At 49.8% G+C, this 16398-nt stretch overlaps 1 protein-coding gene across 1 annotated transcript in view; it reads left to right on the forward strand.

Moving 5' to 3' along the window:
* The first annotated feature begins 3981 nt into the window (after positions 1-3981).
* The window catches only part of LOC139386929 (peroxisomal trans-2-enoyl-CoA reductase), a 13516-nt gene continuing 1099 nt past the window's right edge, over positions 3982-16398 (forward strand). The window contains exons 1-7 of the mRNA XM_071132821.1: positions 3982-4139; positions 6655-6788; positions 6891-7056; positions 7130-7211; positions 7618-7714; positions 7913-8023; position 16398. The exon at position 16398 is cut by the window's right edge and continues 111 nt beyond it. Of these exons, the coding sequence (XP_070988922.1) occupies positions 4028-4139; positions 6655-6788; positions 6891-7056; positions 7130-7211; positions 7618-7714; positions 7913-8023; position 16398 (703 nt within the window). The 5' untranslated portion in view covers positions 3982-4027. The remainder of the gene's footprint in view (positions 4140-6654; positions 6789-6890; positions 7057-7129; positions 7212-7617; positions 7715-7912; positions 8024-16397) is intronic.

Here is a 16398-nt window from a genome sequence, read left to right on the forward strand (position 1 = left end):
CTTGGCTGTGTGGTTAGGGTCGGTGTCCTGTTGGAAGGTGATCCTTCGCCACAGGCTGAGGTCCTGAGTGCTCTGGAGCATGTTTTCATCAAGGATCTCTCTGTACTTTGCTCTGTTCATCTTTCCCTCGATCCTCACTATTGTCCCAGTCCCTGCCACTGAAAAACATCCCCACAGTATGATGCTGCCACCACCATGCTTCACTGTAAGGATGGTGCCAGGTTTCCCCCAGATGTGACGCTTGGCATTCAGGCCAAAGAGTTCAATCTTGGTTTCATCAGACCAGAGAATCTTGTTTCTCATGGTCTGAGTCCTTTAGGTGCTTTTTTTTTTTTCTCCAAGTGGGCTGTCATGTGCCTTCTACTGAGGAGTGGCTTCCATCTGGCCAATACCATACAGGCCGGATTGGTGGAGTGTTGCAGAGATGGTTGTCCTTCTGGAAGGTTCTCCCATCTCCACAGAGGAACTCTGGAGCTCTGTCCGTTACCATTGGTTTCTTTGTCACCCCTCTGACCAAGGCCCTTCTCCCCCAATTGCTCAGTTTGGCCGGGTGGCCAGCTCTAGGAAGAGTCTTGGTGGTTCCAAACTTCCTTTTAAGAATGATGGAGGCCACTGTGTTCTTGGGGACCTTCAATGCTGCAGAAATGTTTTGTTTCCTTTCCCCTGATCGGTGCCTCGACACAATCCTGTCTCGGAGCTCTACGGACAATTCCTTCCACCTCATGGCTTGGTTTTTGCTCTGACATGCACTGTCAACTGTGGGACGTTATATAGACAGGTGTGTGCCTTTCCAAATCATGTCCAATCAATTGAATTTACCTCAGGTGGACTCTAATCAAGTTGTAGAAACAACTCAAGGATGATCAATGGAAACAGGATGCACCTGAGCTCAATTTCAAGTCTCAGAGCAAAGGGTCTGAATACTTATGTAAATAAGGTATTTCTGTTATATTTTGAATACATTTGCAAACATTTGTGTGTGTGTATATTGATGAGGATTTTTACAAATGTTGGTTGGCTTTTCATAGCCGATCATTGAGAGTATCTCTACCGCTCCTGCTGTCTCTAGAGAGTTGAAAACAGCAGGTCTGGGACAGGTAGCACGTCCGGTGAACAGGTCAGGGTTCCATAGCCGCAGGCAGAACAGTTGAAACTGGAGCAGCAGCACGGCCAGGTGGACTGGGGACAGCAAGGAGTCATCAGGCCAGGTAGTCCTGAGGCATGGTCCTAGGGCTAAGGTCCTCCGAGAGAGAGAAAGAAAGAGAGAATTAGAGAGAGCATACTTAAATTCACACAGGACACCGGATAAGACAGGATAAATACTCCAGATATAACAGACTGACCCCAGCCTCCAGACACAAACTATTACAGCATAATTACAGCCATAAAACACTTCAGCAAACAGGCCTTTCTAATCGACCTGGCCGGGGTATCCTGGAATGACATTGACCTCATCCCTTCAGTAGAGGATGCCTGGTTATTCTTTAAAAGTGCCTTCCTCACCATCTTAAATAAGCATGCCCCATTCAAAAAATTGAACCAGGAACAGATATAGCACTTGGTTCTCTCCAGACCTGACTGCCCTTGACCAGCACAAAAACATCCTGTGGCGTTCTGCATTAGCATCGAATAGCCCACGTGATATGCAACTTTTTAGGGAAGTTAGGAACCAATATACACAGGCAGTTAGGAAAGCTAAGGCTAGCTTTTTCAAACAGAAATATACATCCTGTAGCACAAACTCCAAAAAGTTTGGGGACACTGTAAAGTCCATGGAGAATAAGAGCACCTCCTCCCAGCTGCCCACTGCACTGAGGCTAGGAAACACTGCCGATAAATCCACAATAATTGAACATTTCAATAAGCATTTTTCTACAGCTTGCTATGCTTTCCACCTGGCTACCCCTACCCCGGTCAACTGCCCAGCACCCTCGACAGCAAACCGCCAAAGCCCCCACCATTTCTCCTTCACCCAAATCCAGATAGCTGATGTTCTGAAAGAGCTGCAAAATCTGGACCCCTACATATCAGCCGGGCTAGACAATCTGGCCCTCAAACCATCACGGTCACCTAATAATCCCCAGTTTAGAATTGGCTCATTCATCCCCCTCCTCTCCCCTGTAACTATTCCCCAGGCCGTTGCTGTAAATGAGAACGTGTTCTCAGTCAATTTACCTGGTAAAATAACAGATAAATAAAAATAAATAATGTCTTGAGATGTTGCTTGAATACATCCATATAATTTTCCTTCCTCATGATGCCATCTATTTTGTGAAGTGCACCAGTCACTCTTGCAGCAAAGCACCCCACAACATGATGCTGCCACCCCCGTGCTTCACGGTTGAGATGGTGTTCTTCGGCTTGCAAGCCTCCCCTTTTTCCTCCAAACATAACGATGGTCATTATGGCCCAACAGTTCTATTATTGTTTCATCAGACCAGAGGACATTTCTCCAAAAAGTACGATATATGTCCCCATGTGCAGTTGCAAACCATAGTCTGGCTTTTTTATGGCGGTTTTGGAGCAGTGGCTTCATCCTTGCTGAACGGCCTTTCAGGTTATGTCAATATAGGACTCGTTTTACTGTGGATATAGATACTTTTGTACCTGTTTCCTCCAGCATCCAGCACAAGGTCTTTTGCTGTTGTTCTGGGATTGATTTGCACTTTTCGCACCAAAGTACGTTCATCTCTAGGAGACAGAATGCATCTCCTTCCTGAGCGGTATGGCAGCTGCGTGGTCCCATGGTGTTTATACTTGCGTACTATTGTTTGTACAGATGAACGTGGTACCTTCAGGCGTTTGCAAATTGCTCCCAAGGATGAACCAGACCTGTGGAGGTCCACAAGGTCTTGGCTGATTTCTTTTGATTTCCCCATGATGTCAAGCAAAGAAGCACTGAGTTTGAAGGTAAGCCTTGAAATAAATCCACAGGTACACTTCCAATTGACTCAAATGATGTCAATTAGCCTATCAGAAGCTTCTAAAGCCATGACATCATTTTCAGGAATATTCTAAGCTGATTAAAGGCACAGTCAATTTAGTGTATGTAAACTTCTGACCCACTGGAACTGTGATACAGGGAATTATAATTTTAAAAATCTGTCTGTTTACAATTGTTGGAAAAATGACTTGTGTCGTGCACAAAGTAGATGTCCTAACTGACTTGCCAAAACTATACAAGAAATTATCAAGAAATGTGTGGAGTGGTTGAAAAACTAGTTTTAATGACTCCAACCTAAGTGTATGTAAACTTCTGACTTTATCTGTATGTTGTTCAGATTGTGTTCGTTTTGAATGGTTAGATTTATACACACTTTGTTTATAAACATTAAAAAGTTATACTTTAAATGCAAATGTTTAATAGCATTCTTTTCCATAACAAACCAATGCATTTTTAAATACATTGTGGTTAAGGTAGAGTATGATTTCATTTAATAATTTAATTTGAAATTGTTTTAACACCAATCATAGTCAAACTTTCGCAAGCTGTCTGACTTGAAAAACTACAAAACATTTTTTTTTTAAAGAGCCGATTGAGAGCCAAAAGAACCGTCTCACTGAACAGATCCGGAACGCCCATCACTAAAGGACATTATCAGTCGGCTGTAATACCGGCTGAACGCCCATCACTAAAGGACATTATCAGTCGGCTGTAATACCGGCTGAATGCCCATCACTAAAGGACGTTATCAGTCGGCTGTAATACCGGCTGAACGCCCATCACTATAGGACATTATCAGTCGGCTGTAATACCGGCTGAACGCCCATCACTATAGGACATTATCAGTCGGCTGTAATACCGGCTGAACGCCCATCACTAAAGGACATTATCAGTCGGCTGTAATACCGGCTGAACGCCCATCACTAAAGGACATTATCAGTCGGCTGTAATACCGGCTGAACGCCCATCACTAAAGGACATTATCAGTTGGCTGTAATACCGGCTGTATCCTGGAGAGGGCGCCACAAGGGCGCTCAAAAACACGACAGATCACATGACTAGCACCGAGAAGCAGGGAGAAACATGGCCGTCTCCGGTGTGTTTAAAGCGGGTCTGTTCAACCACAAAGTGGCGGTGGTAACGGGAGGAGGCACCGGAATCGGTAAAGCCATCTCCTCCGACCTGCTGAAGCTGGGTAGGTAGTGTGTTGTGTTCAGACGTATCGATTACTCTGTGTGTGTCAGCGTTTAGACACAGGCAGGGAGTCGCTAACTAGGTTATAGCAGCACTGAGTGAACTTTACCCTAGATCAGGGGTTCTTACACTTTTTCAGCCTGGGACCCAAACGAGAAATTCTGTTTTCCTGGGACCCATGCTTAGGAAAATATGCAACTATACATAAATATCGGTATATTATTAATATTTCATTGCTCTTATGCCTCAAACAAATGCAATATAGACAAAAACAAATGACAATGAAATTAAATATTCATATAAATATGTATTCATGTTTATTTCCCCCCATTAAAAACACTCTGACATATCAGTCTAGGTTGGAACTGTTGCTGCTAAAATACAACAAATCATTTTCATTCTGAACTAGAATAAACTGATGGATCACATCACACGGATGAATAACAGAACACACACACAGGCTTTTTGATAGTGCAACCCTTAGTAACAGTACAGATGAAAAATTATCAGGCCTACTGTACATCTTACTGTAGAAAATATTGTTGAAAGAAAGTCTGGTTTGAAACTGTTGCTGTTTAAAATACAATATATATTTTTAATTCTGAACTGAAATAAAGTGATTGATCACATCTGTAGACCAGAAAGCACACACAGTGCTAATGAGAGCAGATCTATTCTGGACTCTGTTCTTGACAACACTGAGGTCATGCTCAGCCTGGAGACTGTTTCTGGACTTGTTGTTTATGTACGTCAGAGTTGAGAACCCTGACTCACATAGGTATGTGAAGCCAAATTGGACCAGAACATCTACTGCTTTCTCAGTCAGGCAGGAGACCCCTTCCTGTTTGTAGATGAACAACCCAGAACTGTGTGTGGGTTCTCAGTCAAGCAGGAGACCACTTCCTGTTGTAGATGAACAACCCAGAACTGTGTGAGTGGGTTCTCAGTCAGGCAGGAGACCACTTCCTGTTGTAGATGAACAACCCAGAACTGTGTGAGGTGGGTTCTCAGTCAGGCAGGAGACCACTTCCTGTTGTAGATGAATGTTTGCTTCAAACAGCATCTTGCTTCAATCAGTTTATTCCAGTTCAGAATACTAATTATTACCTGTATTTTAACAGCAACAGTTCCAACCTAGACTAGTTTTCAACAATAATTTCTACAGTGAGATGTACAGTAGGCCTGATCATTTTTAGTCTTAGTGCAACCCTTAGTAACAGTACACACTATCAGTAGCTAGCTTGCTTTGGCTAACGTTAGCTATTAGCTATGTACAAGGCCAGGGGATTGTTTGAAAGAGAAACTCACATCTACTACTTACTATGAGAGATAGTACTCCCTTATTTCTGCTGATCATCACCTGTTATAAAATTACAACAATCCCTTTCTAGTTGACTGACTGGTCCACAGTCGAATCCCTGTTTCCTGAAGCCCTGTTTCCCGAAGCCCTGTTTCCCGAAGCAGTTTTAGTAGCAGCTCCTTGTGTGAATACCATTGGCAAGAAGTTTTAGTAGCAGCTCCATGTGTGAATACCATTGGCAAGGAGTTTTAGTAGCAGCTCCATGTGTGAATACCATTGGCAAGGAGTTTTAGTAGCAGCTACATGTGTGAATACCATTGGCAAGGAGTTTTAGTAGCAGCTCCATGTGTGAATACCATTGGCAAGGAGTTTTAGTAGCAGCTCCATGTGTGAATACCATTGGCAAGGAGTTTTAGTAGCAGCTACATGTGTGAAAACCATTGGCAAGGAGTTTTAATAGCAGCTACATGTGTGAATACCATTGGCAAGGAGTTTTAATAGCAGCTACATGTGTGAATACCATTGGCAAGGAGTTTTAATAGCAGCTACATGTGTGAAAACCATTGGCAAGGAGTTTTAATAGCAGCTACATGTGTGAATACCATTGGCAAGGAGTTTTAGTAGCAGCTACATGTGTGAATACCATTGGCAAGGAGTTTTAATAGCAGCTACATGTGTGAATACCATTGGCAAGGAGTTTTAGTAGCAGCTACATGTGTGAAAACCATTGGCAAGGAGTTTTAATAGCAGCTACATGTGTGAATACCATTGGCAAGGAGTTTTAGTAGCAGCTCCATGTGTGAATACCATTGGCAAGGAGTTTTCAGGTTTTCAGGTGTCAGGTTGTAACGTGGTGATCATATGTCTCTGTGTCAGGTTGTAACGTGGTGATCATATGTCTCTGTGTCAGGTTGTAACGTGGTGATCATATGTCTCTGTGTCAGGTTGTAACGTGGTGATCATATGTCTCTGTGTCAGGTTGTAACGTGGTGATAATTTGTCTCTGTGTCAGGTTGTAACGTGGTGATCATATGTCTCTGTGTCAGGTTGTAACGTGGTGATCATATGTCTCTGTGTCAGGTTGTAACGTGGTGATCATATGACTCTGTGTCAGGTTGTAACGTGGTGATCATATGTCTCTGTGTCAGGTTGTAACGTGGTGATCATATGTCTCTATGTCAGGTTGTAACGTGGTGATCATATGTCTCTGTGTCAGGTTGTAACGTGGTGATCTCCAGTAGGAAGTTGGAGAGGCTGGAGGCTGCAGCTGAAGAGCTGAGACAGAGTATCCCTGAGTCTAGTCCTGCATCTGTCACCCCTATAGTCTGTAACATACGCAACGAGGAGGAGGTAGGTCAACACAGCATCCTGTAACTTCCACATGGAGGAAGGGGTACACACACCAACCCCATGGTGTATCAAAGGAAACCTCTTCTGTGTGTGTGGCTGTAGGTGAAGTCTCTGGTGGGGTCAGTGTTGCAGCAGTATGGTCGGATAGACTACCTGGTAAATAACGGTGGAGGTCAGTTCAGCAGCCCAGCAGAACACACCTCATCTAAGGGGTGGAAGGCTGTCATAGACACCAACCTCACAGGAACCTTCCACTGCTGCAAGGAAGGTAGGAGTGTGTGTGTGGTGTGTGTGTGTGCGTGTGTGTGTGTGTGTGTGTAACATGGTGTGTGTTTTCCTAGTGTATGCTGCATGGATGAAGGAGAACGGAGGAGTGATCGTCAACATCATCGCTGATATGTGGAAGGGCTTCCCAGGCATGGCGTGAGTCTACAACACTACCTACCTACCTACCTTCCTACTACCAACTCTACACACTACCTACCTACCTACCTACCTACCAACTCTACACACAACCTACCTACCTACCTACTACCAACTCTACACACTACCTACCTACCTACCTACCTACCTACTACCAACTCTACACACTACCTACCTACCTACCTACCTACAACCAACTCTACACACTACCTACCTACCTACCTACCTACCTACCTACCTACCTACCTACCTACCTACCTACCTACCTACCTACCTACCTACCTACCACCAACTCTACACACTAACTACCTACCTACCTACCTACCTACTACCACCTCTACACCCTACCTACCTACCTACCTTACTGAGGGGACCTCACGCTGACGTCTGGGTTGTCTCTGGCCAGTCATACCGGAGCAGCGCGGGCCGCTGTAGACAACCTAACTAAGACTCTGGCCATCGAATGGGCCGTGTCTGGAGTCAGAGTCAACGCCATAGCACCGGTACGTACGTGTGTGTGTTCACAGTTTGCCTGATTTGTAATTGCGCTAAGATGTGACAATATGACTGACCTGTAGACTTGTGTTTGCGCCCCAAGCTCTCAAAGCCTTATCTTAAGCTCAGTGGGCTAACCCAGTCTTATGGTACCTAGCCACAGAAGCCCCCGGGTTTCAAGCCAGTCACTCTGTCACCTCTTCCAGGGTACCATCATCTCCAAGACAGCCGTTGAGAACTATAAGGAGTTTGGACCAACACTGTTTAAGATGTCTATTCCCTTCAGCCCTGCTAAAAGACTGGGAGTCCCAGAGGAGGTACACACATCATTTACACATTACAGATTTACACATCAGCACAGTGCTTCAGACCGCTTTGAGACTGACGGTCTCTCCCCCCCTCTCTCTGTGTGTTCTGACAGTCTCTCTCTCCCTCTCTCTCTGTGTGTGTTCTGACGGTCTCTCTCCCTCTCTCTCTTTGTGTGTGTTCTGACGGTCTCTCTCTCCCTCTCTCTCTCTCTCTCTCTGTGTGTTCAGCACAGTGCTTCAGACCGCTTTGAGACTGACGGTCTCTCCCTCCCTCTCTCTGTGTGTCCTGACGGTCTCTCCCTCCCTCTCTGTGTGTGTCCTGACAGTCTCTCCCTCCCTCTCTCTCTGTGTGTGTACTGACGGTCTCTCCCTCCCTCTCTCTGTGTGTGTTCTGACGGTCTCTCCCGCCCTCTCTCTGTGTGTGTTCTGACGGTCTCTCCCGCCCTCTCTCTGTGTGTGTTCTGACGGTCTCTCCCTCCCTCTCTGTGTGTGTTCTGACGGTCTCTCCCTCCCTCTCTCTGTGTGTTCTGACGGTCTCTCCCTCCCTCTCTCTGTGTGTTCTGACGGTCTCTCCCTCCCTCTCTCTGTGTGTTCTGACGGTCTCTCCCTCCCTCTCTCTGTGTGTTCTGACGGTCTCTCCCTCCCTCTCTCTGTGTGTTCTGACGGTCTCTCCCTCCCTCTCTCTGTGTGTTCTGACGGTCTCTCCCTCCCTCTCTCTGTGTGTTCTGACGGTCTCTCCCTCCCTCTCTCTGTGTGTTCTGACGGTCTCTCCCTCCCTCTCTCTGTGTGTTCTGACGGTCTCTCCCTCCCTCTCTCTGTGTGTTCTGACGGTCTCTCCCTCCCTCTCTCTGTGTGTTCTGACGGTCTCTCCCTCCCTCTCTCTGTGTGTTCTGACGGTCTCTCTCTCCCCCTCCCTCTCTCTGTGTGTGTTCTGACAGTCTCTCCCTCCCTCTCTCTGTGTGTTCTGACAGTCTCTCTCTCCCCCTCCCTCTCTCTGTGTGTTCTGACGGTCTCTCTCTCCCTCTCCCTCTCTCTGTGTGTGTTCTGACGGTCTCTCTCTCTCTCTGTGTTCTGACGGTCTCTCCGTCCCTCTCTCTCTGTGTGTACTGACAGTCTCTCTCTCCTTCTCTCTCTGTGTGTCCCACGGTCTCTCCCTCTCTCTGTGTGTCCTGACGGTCTCTCTCCCTCCCTCTCTCTCTGTGTGTCCTGACGGTCTCTCTCCCTCCCTCTCTCTCTGTGTGTCCTGACGGTCTCTCTCCCTCCCTCTCTCTCTGTGTGTCCTGACGGTCTCTCTCCCTCCCTCTCTCTCTGTGTGTCCTGACGGTCTCTCTCCCTCCCTCTCTCTCTCTCTGTGTGTTCTGACGGTCTCTCTCTCTGTGTGTTCTGACGGTCTCTCTCTCTCTGTGTGTTCTGACGGTCTCTCTCTCTCTCTGTGTTCTGACGGTCTCTCCCTCCCTCTCTCTGTTTGTGTTCTGACAGTCTCTCCCTCCCTCTCTCTGTGTGTTCTGACAGTCTCTCCCTCCCTCTCTCTGTGTGTGTTCTGACAGTCTCTCCCTCCCTCTCTCTGTGTGTGTTCTGACGGTCTCTCCCTCCCTCTCTCTGTGTGTGTTCTGACGGTCTCTCCCTCCCTCTCTCTGTGTGTGTTCTGACGGTCTCTCCCTCCCTCTCTCTGTGTGTGTTCTGACGGTCTATCCCTCCCTCTCTCTGTGTGTGTTCTGACAGTCTCTCCCTCCCTCTCTCTGTGTGTGTTCTGACGGTCTCTCCCTCCCTCTCTCTGTGTGTCCTACAGTCTCTCCCTCTCTCTGTGTGTCATACGGTCTCTCCCTCTCTCTGTGTGTCCTGACGGTCTCTCTCCCTCCCTCTCTCTCTGTGTGTCCTGACGGTCTCTCTCCCTCCCTCTCTCTCTGTGTGTCCTGACTGTCTCTCTCCCTCCCTCTCTCTCTGTGTGTCCTGACGGTCTCTCTCCCTCCCTCTCTCTCTGTGTGTCCTGACGGTCTCTCTCCCTCCCTCTCTCTCTCTGTGTGTTCTGACGGTCTCTCTCTCTCTCTGTGTGTTCTGACGGTCTCTCTCTCTCTCTGTGTTCTGACGGTCTCTCCCTCCCTCTCTCTGTTTGTGTTCTGACAGTCTCTCCCTCCCTCTCTCTGTGTGTTCTGACAGTCTCTCCCTCCCTCTCTCTGTGTGTGTTCTGACAGTCTCTCCCTCCCTCTCTCTGTGTGTGTTCTGACGGTCTCTCCCTCCCTCTCTCTGTGTGTGTTCTGACGGTCTCTCCCTCCCTCTCTCTGTGTGTGTTCTGACGGTCTATCCCTCCCTCTCTCTGTGTGTGTTCTGACAGTCTCTCCCTCCCTCTCTCTGTGTGTGTTCTGACGGTCTCTCCCTCCCTCTCTCTGTGTGTCCTACAGTCTCTCCCTCTCTCTGTGTGTCATACGGTCTCTCCCTCTCTCTGTGTGTCCTGACGGTCTCTCTCCCTCCCTCTCTCTCTGTGTGTCCTGACGGTCTCTCTCCCTCCCTCTCTCTCTGTGTGTCCTGACGGTCTCTCTCCCTCCCTCTCTCTCTCTGTGTGTTCTGACGGTCTCTCTCTCTCTCTGTGTGTTCTGACGGTCTCTCTCTCTCTCTGTGTTCTAACGGTCTCTCCCTCCCTCTCTCTGTGTGTACTGACAGTCTCTCTCTCCCTCCCTCTCTCTCTCTGTGTTCTGACGGTCTCTCCCTCTCCCTCTCTCTGTGTGTTCTGACGGTCTCTCCCTCCCTCTCTCTGTGTGTGTTCTGACGGTCTCTCCCTCGCTCTCTCTCTGTGTGTACTGACGGTCTCTCCCTCTCTCTCTCTGTGTGTTCTGACGGTCTCTCCCTCTCCCTCTCTCTCTGTGTGTCCTGACGGTCTCTCTCCCTCCCTCTCTCTCTCTGTGTGTATTGACGGTCTCCCTCTCCCTCTCTCTGTGTGTGTTCTGACGGTCTCTCCCTTTCCCTCTCTCTCTGTGTGTCCTGACGGTCTCTCTTCCTCCCTCTCTCTCTCCCTCGCTCTGTGTGTACTGACGGTCTCTCCCTCTCCCTCTCTCTCTGTATGTACTGACGGTCTCTCTCCCTCCCTCTCTCTGTGTGTGTTCTGACGGTCTCTCTCTCCCTCTCTCTCTTTGTGTCCTACGGTCTCTCCCTCTCTCTGTGTGTCCTGACGGTCTCTCTCCCTCCCTCTCTCTCTCTGTGTCCTGACGGTCTCTCTCCCTCCCTCTCTCTCTCTCTGTGTGTTCTGACGGTCTCTCTCTCTCTCTGTGTGTTCTGACGGTCTCTCTCTCTCTCTGTGTTCTAACGGTCTCTCCCTCCCTCTCTCTATGTGTGTTCTGACGGTCTCTCCCTTTCCCTCTCTCTCTGTGTGTCCTGACGGTCTCTCTTCCTCCCTCTCTCTCTCCCTCGCTCTGTGTGTACTGACGGTCTCTCCCTCTCCCCCTCTCTCTGTATGTACTGACGGTCTCTCTCCCTCCCTCTCTCTGTGTGTGTTTTGACGGTCTCTCCCTCCCTCTCTCTCTGTGTGTCCTACGGTCTCTCCCTCTCTCTGTGTGTCCTGACGGTCTCTCTCTCTCTCCCTCTCTCTCTGTGTGTCCTGACGGTCTCTCTCCCTCCCTCTCTCTCTCTCTGTGTGTTCTGACGGTCTCTCTCTCTCTCTGTGTGTTCTGACGGTCTCTCTCTCTCTGTGTTCTAACGGTCTCTCCCTCCCTCTCTCTCTGTGTGTACTGACAGTCTCTCTCTCCCTCCCTCTCTCTCTCTGTGTTCTGACGGTCTCTCCCTCTCCCTCTCTCTGTGTGTGTTCTGACGGTCTCTCCCTCCCTCTCTCTGTGTGTGTTCTGACGGTCTCTCCCTCGCTCTCTCTCTGTGTGTACTGACGGTCTCTCCCTCTCTCTCTGTGTGTGTTCTGACGGTCTCTCCCTCTCCCTCTCTCTCTGTGTGTCCTGACGGTCTCTCTCCCTCCCTCTCTCTCTTTCTGTGTGTACTGATGGTCTCTCCCTCTCTCTCTGTGTGTCCTGACGGTCTCTCTCCCTCCCTCCCTCTCTCTCTGTGTGTTCTGACGGTCTCTCTCCCTCTCTCTCACTCTGTGTGTCCTGACAGTCCCTCCCTCTCTCTCTCTCTGTGTCCTGACGGTCCCTCCCTTTCTCTCTCTGTGTGTACTGACGGTCTCTCCCTCTCCCTCTCTCGCTGTGTGTCCTGACGGTCTCTCTCCCTCCCTCTCTCTCTCTCTGTGTGTACTGACGGTCTCTCCCTCTCCCTCTCTCTCTGTGTGTCCTGACGGTCTCTCTCCCTCCCTCTCTCTCTGTCTGTGTGTATTGACGGTCTCCCTCCCTCTCTCTCTGTGTGTGTTCTGACGGTCTCTCCCTTTCCCTCTCTCTCTGTGTGTCCTGACGGTTTCTCTTCCTCCCTCTCTCTCTCCCTCGCTCTGTGTGTACTGACGGTCTCTCCCTCTCCCTCTCTCTCTGTGTGTACTGACGGTCTCTCTCCCTTCCTCTCTCTCTGTGTGTGTCCTGACGGTCTCTCTCCCTCCCTCTCTCTCTCTGTGTGTACTGACGGTCTCTCCCTCTCCCTCTCTCTCTGTGTGTACTGACGGTCTCTCCCTCTCTCTGTGTGTACTGATGGTCTCTCCCTCTCTCTCTCTCTTTCTGTGTGTACTGACGGTCTCTCCCTCTCTCTCTGTGTGTCCTGACGGTCTCTCTCCCTCCCTCTCTCTCTTTCTGTGTGTACTGACGGTCTCTCCCTCTCCCTCTCTCTCTGTGTGTCCTGACGGTCTCTCTCCCCCCCTCTCTCTCTCTCTGTGTGTACTGATGGTCTCTCCCTCTCTCTCTGTGTGTACTGACGGTCTCTCCCTCTCTCTCTGTGTGTACTGACGGTCTCTCCCTCTCCCTCTCTCTGTGTGTACTGATGGTCTCTCCCTCTCTCTCTGTGTGTACTGACGGTCTCTCTCTCTCCCTCTCTCTCTGTGTGTACTGACGGTCTCTTTCCCTCCCTCTCTCTCTGTGTGTGTTCTGACGGTCTCTCCCTTTCCCTATCTCTCTGTGTGTCCTGACCGTCTCTCTCCCTCCCTCTCTCTCTTCCTGTGTGTACTGACGGTCTCTCCCTCTCCCTCTCTCTCTGTGTGTCCTGACGGTCTCCCTCCCTCTCTCTTTCTCTCTCTGTGTGTACTGACGGTCTCTCCCTCCCTCTCTCTCTGTGTGTACTGACGGTCTCTCCCTCTCTCTCTCTGTGTGTACTGACGGTCTCTCCCTCCCTCTCTCTCTGTGTGTACTGACGGTCTGTTCCTCTCTCTCTCTCTCTGTGTGTACTGACGGTCTCTCCCTCCCTCTCTCTCTCTGTGTGTACTGACGGTCTCTCCCTCCCTCTCTCTATGTGTACTGACGGTCTCTCTCTCTCTCTCTCTCTCTCTCTCTCTCTCTCTCTCTGTGTGTACTGACGGTCTCTCTCTCCCTCTCTCTCTCTCTGTGTACTGACGGTCTCCCTCTCTCTGTGTGTTCTGACGCTCTCTCTGTGTGTTCTGACGGTCTCCCTTTCTCCGTGTGTTCTGACGGTCCCTCTGTCTCCCTCTCTCTCTCTCTGTATACTGACGGTCTCTCCCTCTCTCTCTTTACGTGTACTGACTGTCTCTCTCTCTCTCTCTCTGTGTGTGTACTGACGGTCTCTCTCTCTCTCTGTGTGTACTGTCGGTCTCTCTCTCTCTCTCTCTCTCTCTCTCTCTCTCTGTGTACTGACGATCTCTTTCTCTCTGTACTGTCGGTCTCTCTCTCCCTCTCTCTCTGTGTGTACTGACGGTCTCTCCCTCTCTCTCTGTGTGTACTGACGGTCTCTCCCTCCCTCTCTCTCTGTGTGTACTGACGGTCTCTCCCTCTCCCTCTGTGTGTACTGACGGTCTCTCCCTCTCTCTCTGTGTGTACTGACGGTCTCTCCCTCTCTCTCTGTGTGTACTGACGGTCTCTCCCTCTCTCTCTGTGTGTACTGACGGTCTCTCTCTCTCCCTCTCTCTCTGTGTGTACTGATGGTCTCTCCCTCTCTCTCTGTGTGCACTAACGGTCTCTTTCCCTCCCTCTCTCTCTCTGTGTGTCCTGACGGTCTCTCCCTCTCTCTCTCTGTGTGTACTGACGGTCTCTCCCTCCCTCTCTCTCTGTGTGTACTGACGGTCTGTCCCTCTCTCTCTCTCTGTGTGTACTGACGGTCTCTCCCTCCCTCTCTCTCTCTGTGTGTACTGACGGTCTCTCCCTCCCTCTCTCTATGTGTACTGACGGTCTCTCTCTCTCTCTCTCTCTCTCTCTCTCTCTTTCTGTGTGTACTGACGGTCTCTCTCTCCCTCTCTCTCTGTGTACTGACGGTCTCCCTCTCTCTGTGTGTTCTGACGCTCTCTCTGTGTGTTCTGACGGTCTCCCTTTCTCTGTGTGTTCTGACGGTCCCTCTCTCTCCCTCTCTCTGTGTGTACTGACAGTCTCCCTCTCTCTATGTGTACTGACGGTCTCTCCCTCCCTCTCTCTCTCTGTATACTGACGGTCTCTCTCTCCCTCTCTCTGTGTGTACTGACGGTCTCTCCCTCCCTCTCTCTCTGTGTGTACTGACGGTCTGTCCCTCTCTCTCTCTCTGTGTGTACTGACGGTCTCTCCCTCCATCTCTCTCTCTGTGTGTACTGACGGTCTCTCCCTCCCTCTCTCTATGTGTACTGACGGTCTATCTCTCTCTCTCTCTCTCTCTCTCTCTCTCTTTCTGTGTGTACTGACGGTCTCTCTCTCCCTCTCTCTCTCTGTGTACTGACGGTCTCCCTCTCTCTGTGTGTTCTGACGCTCTCTCTGTGTGTTCTGACGGTCTCCCTTTCTCTGTGTGTTCTGACGCTCTCTCTGTGTGTTCTGACGGTCTCCCTTTCTCTGTGTGTTCTGACGGTCCCTCTCTCTCCCTCTCTCTGTGTGTACTGACAGTCTCCCTCTCTCTATGTGTACTGACGGTCTCTCCCTCCCTCTCTCTCTCTCTGTATACTGACGGTCTCTCCCTCCCTCTCTCTCTTTATGTGTACTGACGGTCTCTCTCTCTCTCTCTCTGTGTGTGTACTGACGGTCTCTCTCTCTCTCTCTGTGTGTACTGTCGGTCTCTCTCTCTCTCTCTCTCTCTGTGTACTGACGGTCTCTTTCTCTCTGTACTGTCGGTCTCTCTCTTCCTCTCTCTCTCTGTGTGTACTGACGGTCTCTCCCTCTCTCTCTCTGTGTGTATTGACGGTCTCTCCCTCTCTCTCTCTGTGTGTATTGACGGTCTCTCCCTCTCTCTCTCTGTGTGTACTGACGGTCTCTCCCTCCCTCTCTCTCTCTCTGTATACTGACGGTCTCTCCCTCCCTCTCTCTCTTTATGTGTACTGACGGTCTCTCTCTCTCTCTCTCTGTGTGTGTACTGACGGTCTCTCTCTCTCTCTCTGTGTGTACTGTCGGTCTCTCTCTCTCTCTCTCTCTCTGTGTACTGACGGTCTCTTTCTCTCTGTACTGTCGGTCTCTCTCTTCCTCTCTCTCTCTGTGTGTACTGACGGTCTCTCCCTCTCTCTCTCTGTGTGTATTGACGGTCTCTCCCTCTCTCTCTCTGTGTGTATTGACGGTCTCTCCCTCTCTCTCTCTGTGTGTACTGACGGTCTCTCCCTCCCTCTCTCTCTGTGTGTACTGATGGTCTCTCTCTCTCTCTCTCTGTGTGTTCTGACAGTCTCTCCCTCCCTCTCTCTCTCTGTGTGTTCTGACGGTCTCTCCCTCTCTCTATGTGTAATGACGATCTCTCACCCCCTCTCTCTATGTGTAATGACGGTGTCTCTCTCTCTCTCTCTCTGTGTACTGACGGTCTCTCTCTCTCTCTGTGCTCTGACGGTCTCCCTCTCTCTGTGTGTACTGACAGTCTCTCCCTCTCTCTCTCTGTGTGTACTGACGGTCTCTCCCTCCCTCTCTCTCTGTGTGTACTGATGGTCTCTCTCTCTCTCTCTGTGTGTGTTCTGACAGTCTCTCCCTCTCTCTCTCTCTCTGTGTGTGTACTGACGGTCTCTCTCTCTCTGTGTACTGACGGTCTCTCTCTCTCTCTGTGTGTGCACTGACGGTCTCTCTCTCTCTCTCTCTCTGTACTGACGGTCTCTCTCTCTCTGTGTGTACTGACGGTCTCTCTCTACCTCTCTCTGTGTGTTCTGACTGTCTCCCTCTCTCTGTGTGTTCTGACAGTATCCCTCTCTCTCTCCTTCTCTCTGTGTGTTCTGATGGTCTCCCTCTCTCTGTGTGTTCTGACGGTCTCCCTCTCTCTGTGTGTTCTGACGGTCTCCCTCTCTCTCTGTGTGTTCTGACGGTCTCCCTCTCTCTCTGTGTGTTCTGACGGTCTCTCTCTCTCCCTGTGTGTTCTGACGGTCTCTCTCTCTCAGA

Source organism: Oncorhynchus clarkii, chromosome 28 (assembly GCF_045791955.1).
Source record: "Oncorhynchus clarkii lewisi isolate Uvic-CL-2024 chromosome 28, UVic_Ocla_1.0, whole genome shotgun sequence".
NCBI classification, from domain to species: domain Eukaryota; kingdom Metazoa; phylum Chordata; class Actinopteri; order Salmoniformes; family Salmonidae; genus Oncorhynchus; species Oncorhynchus clarkii.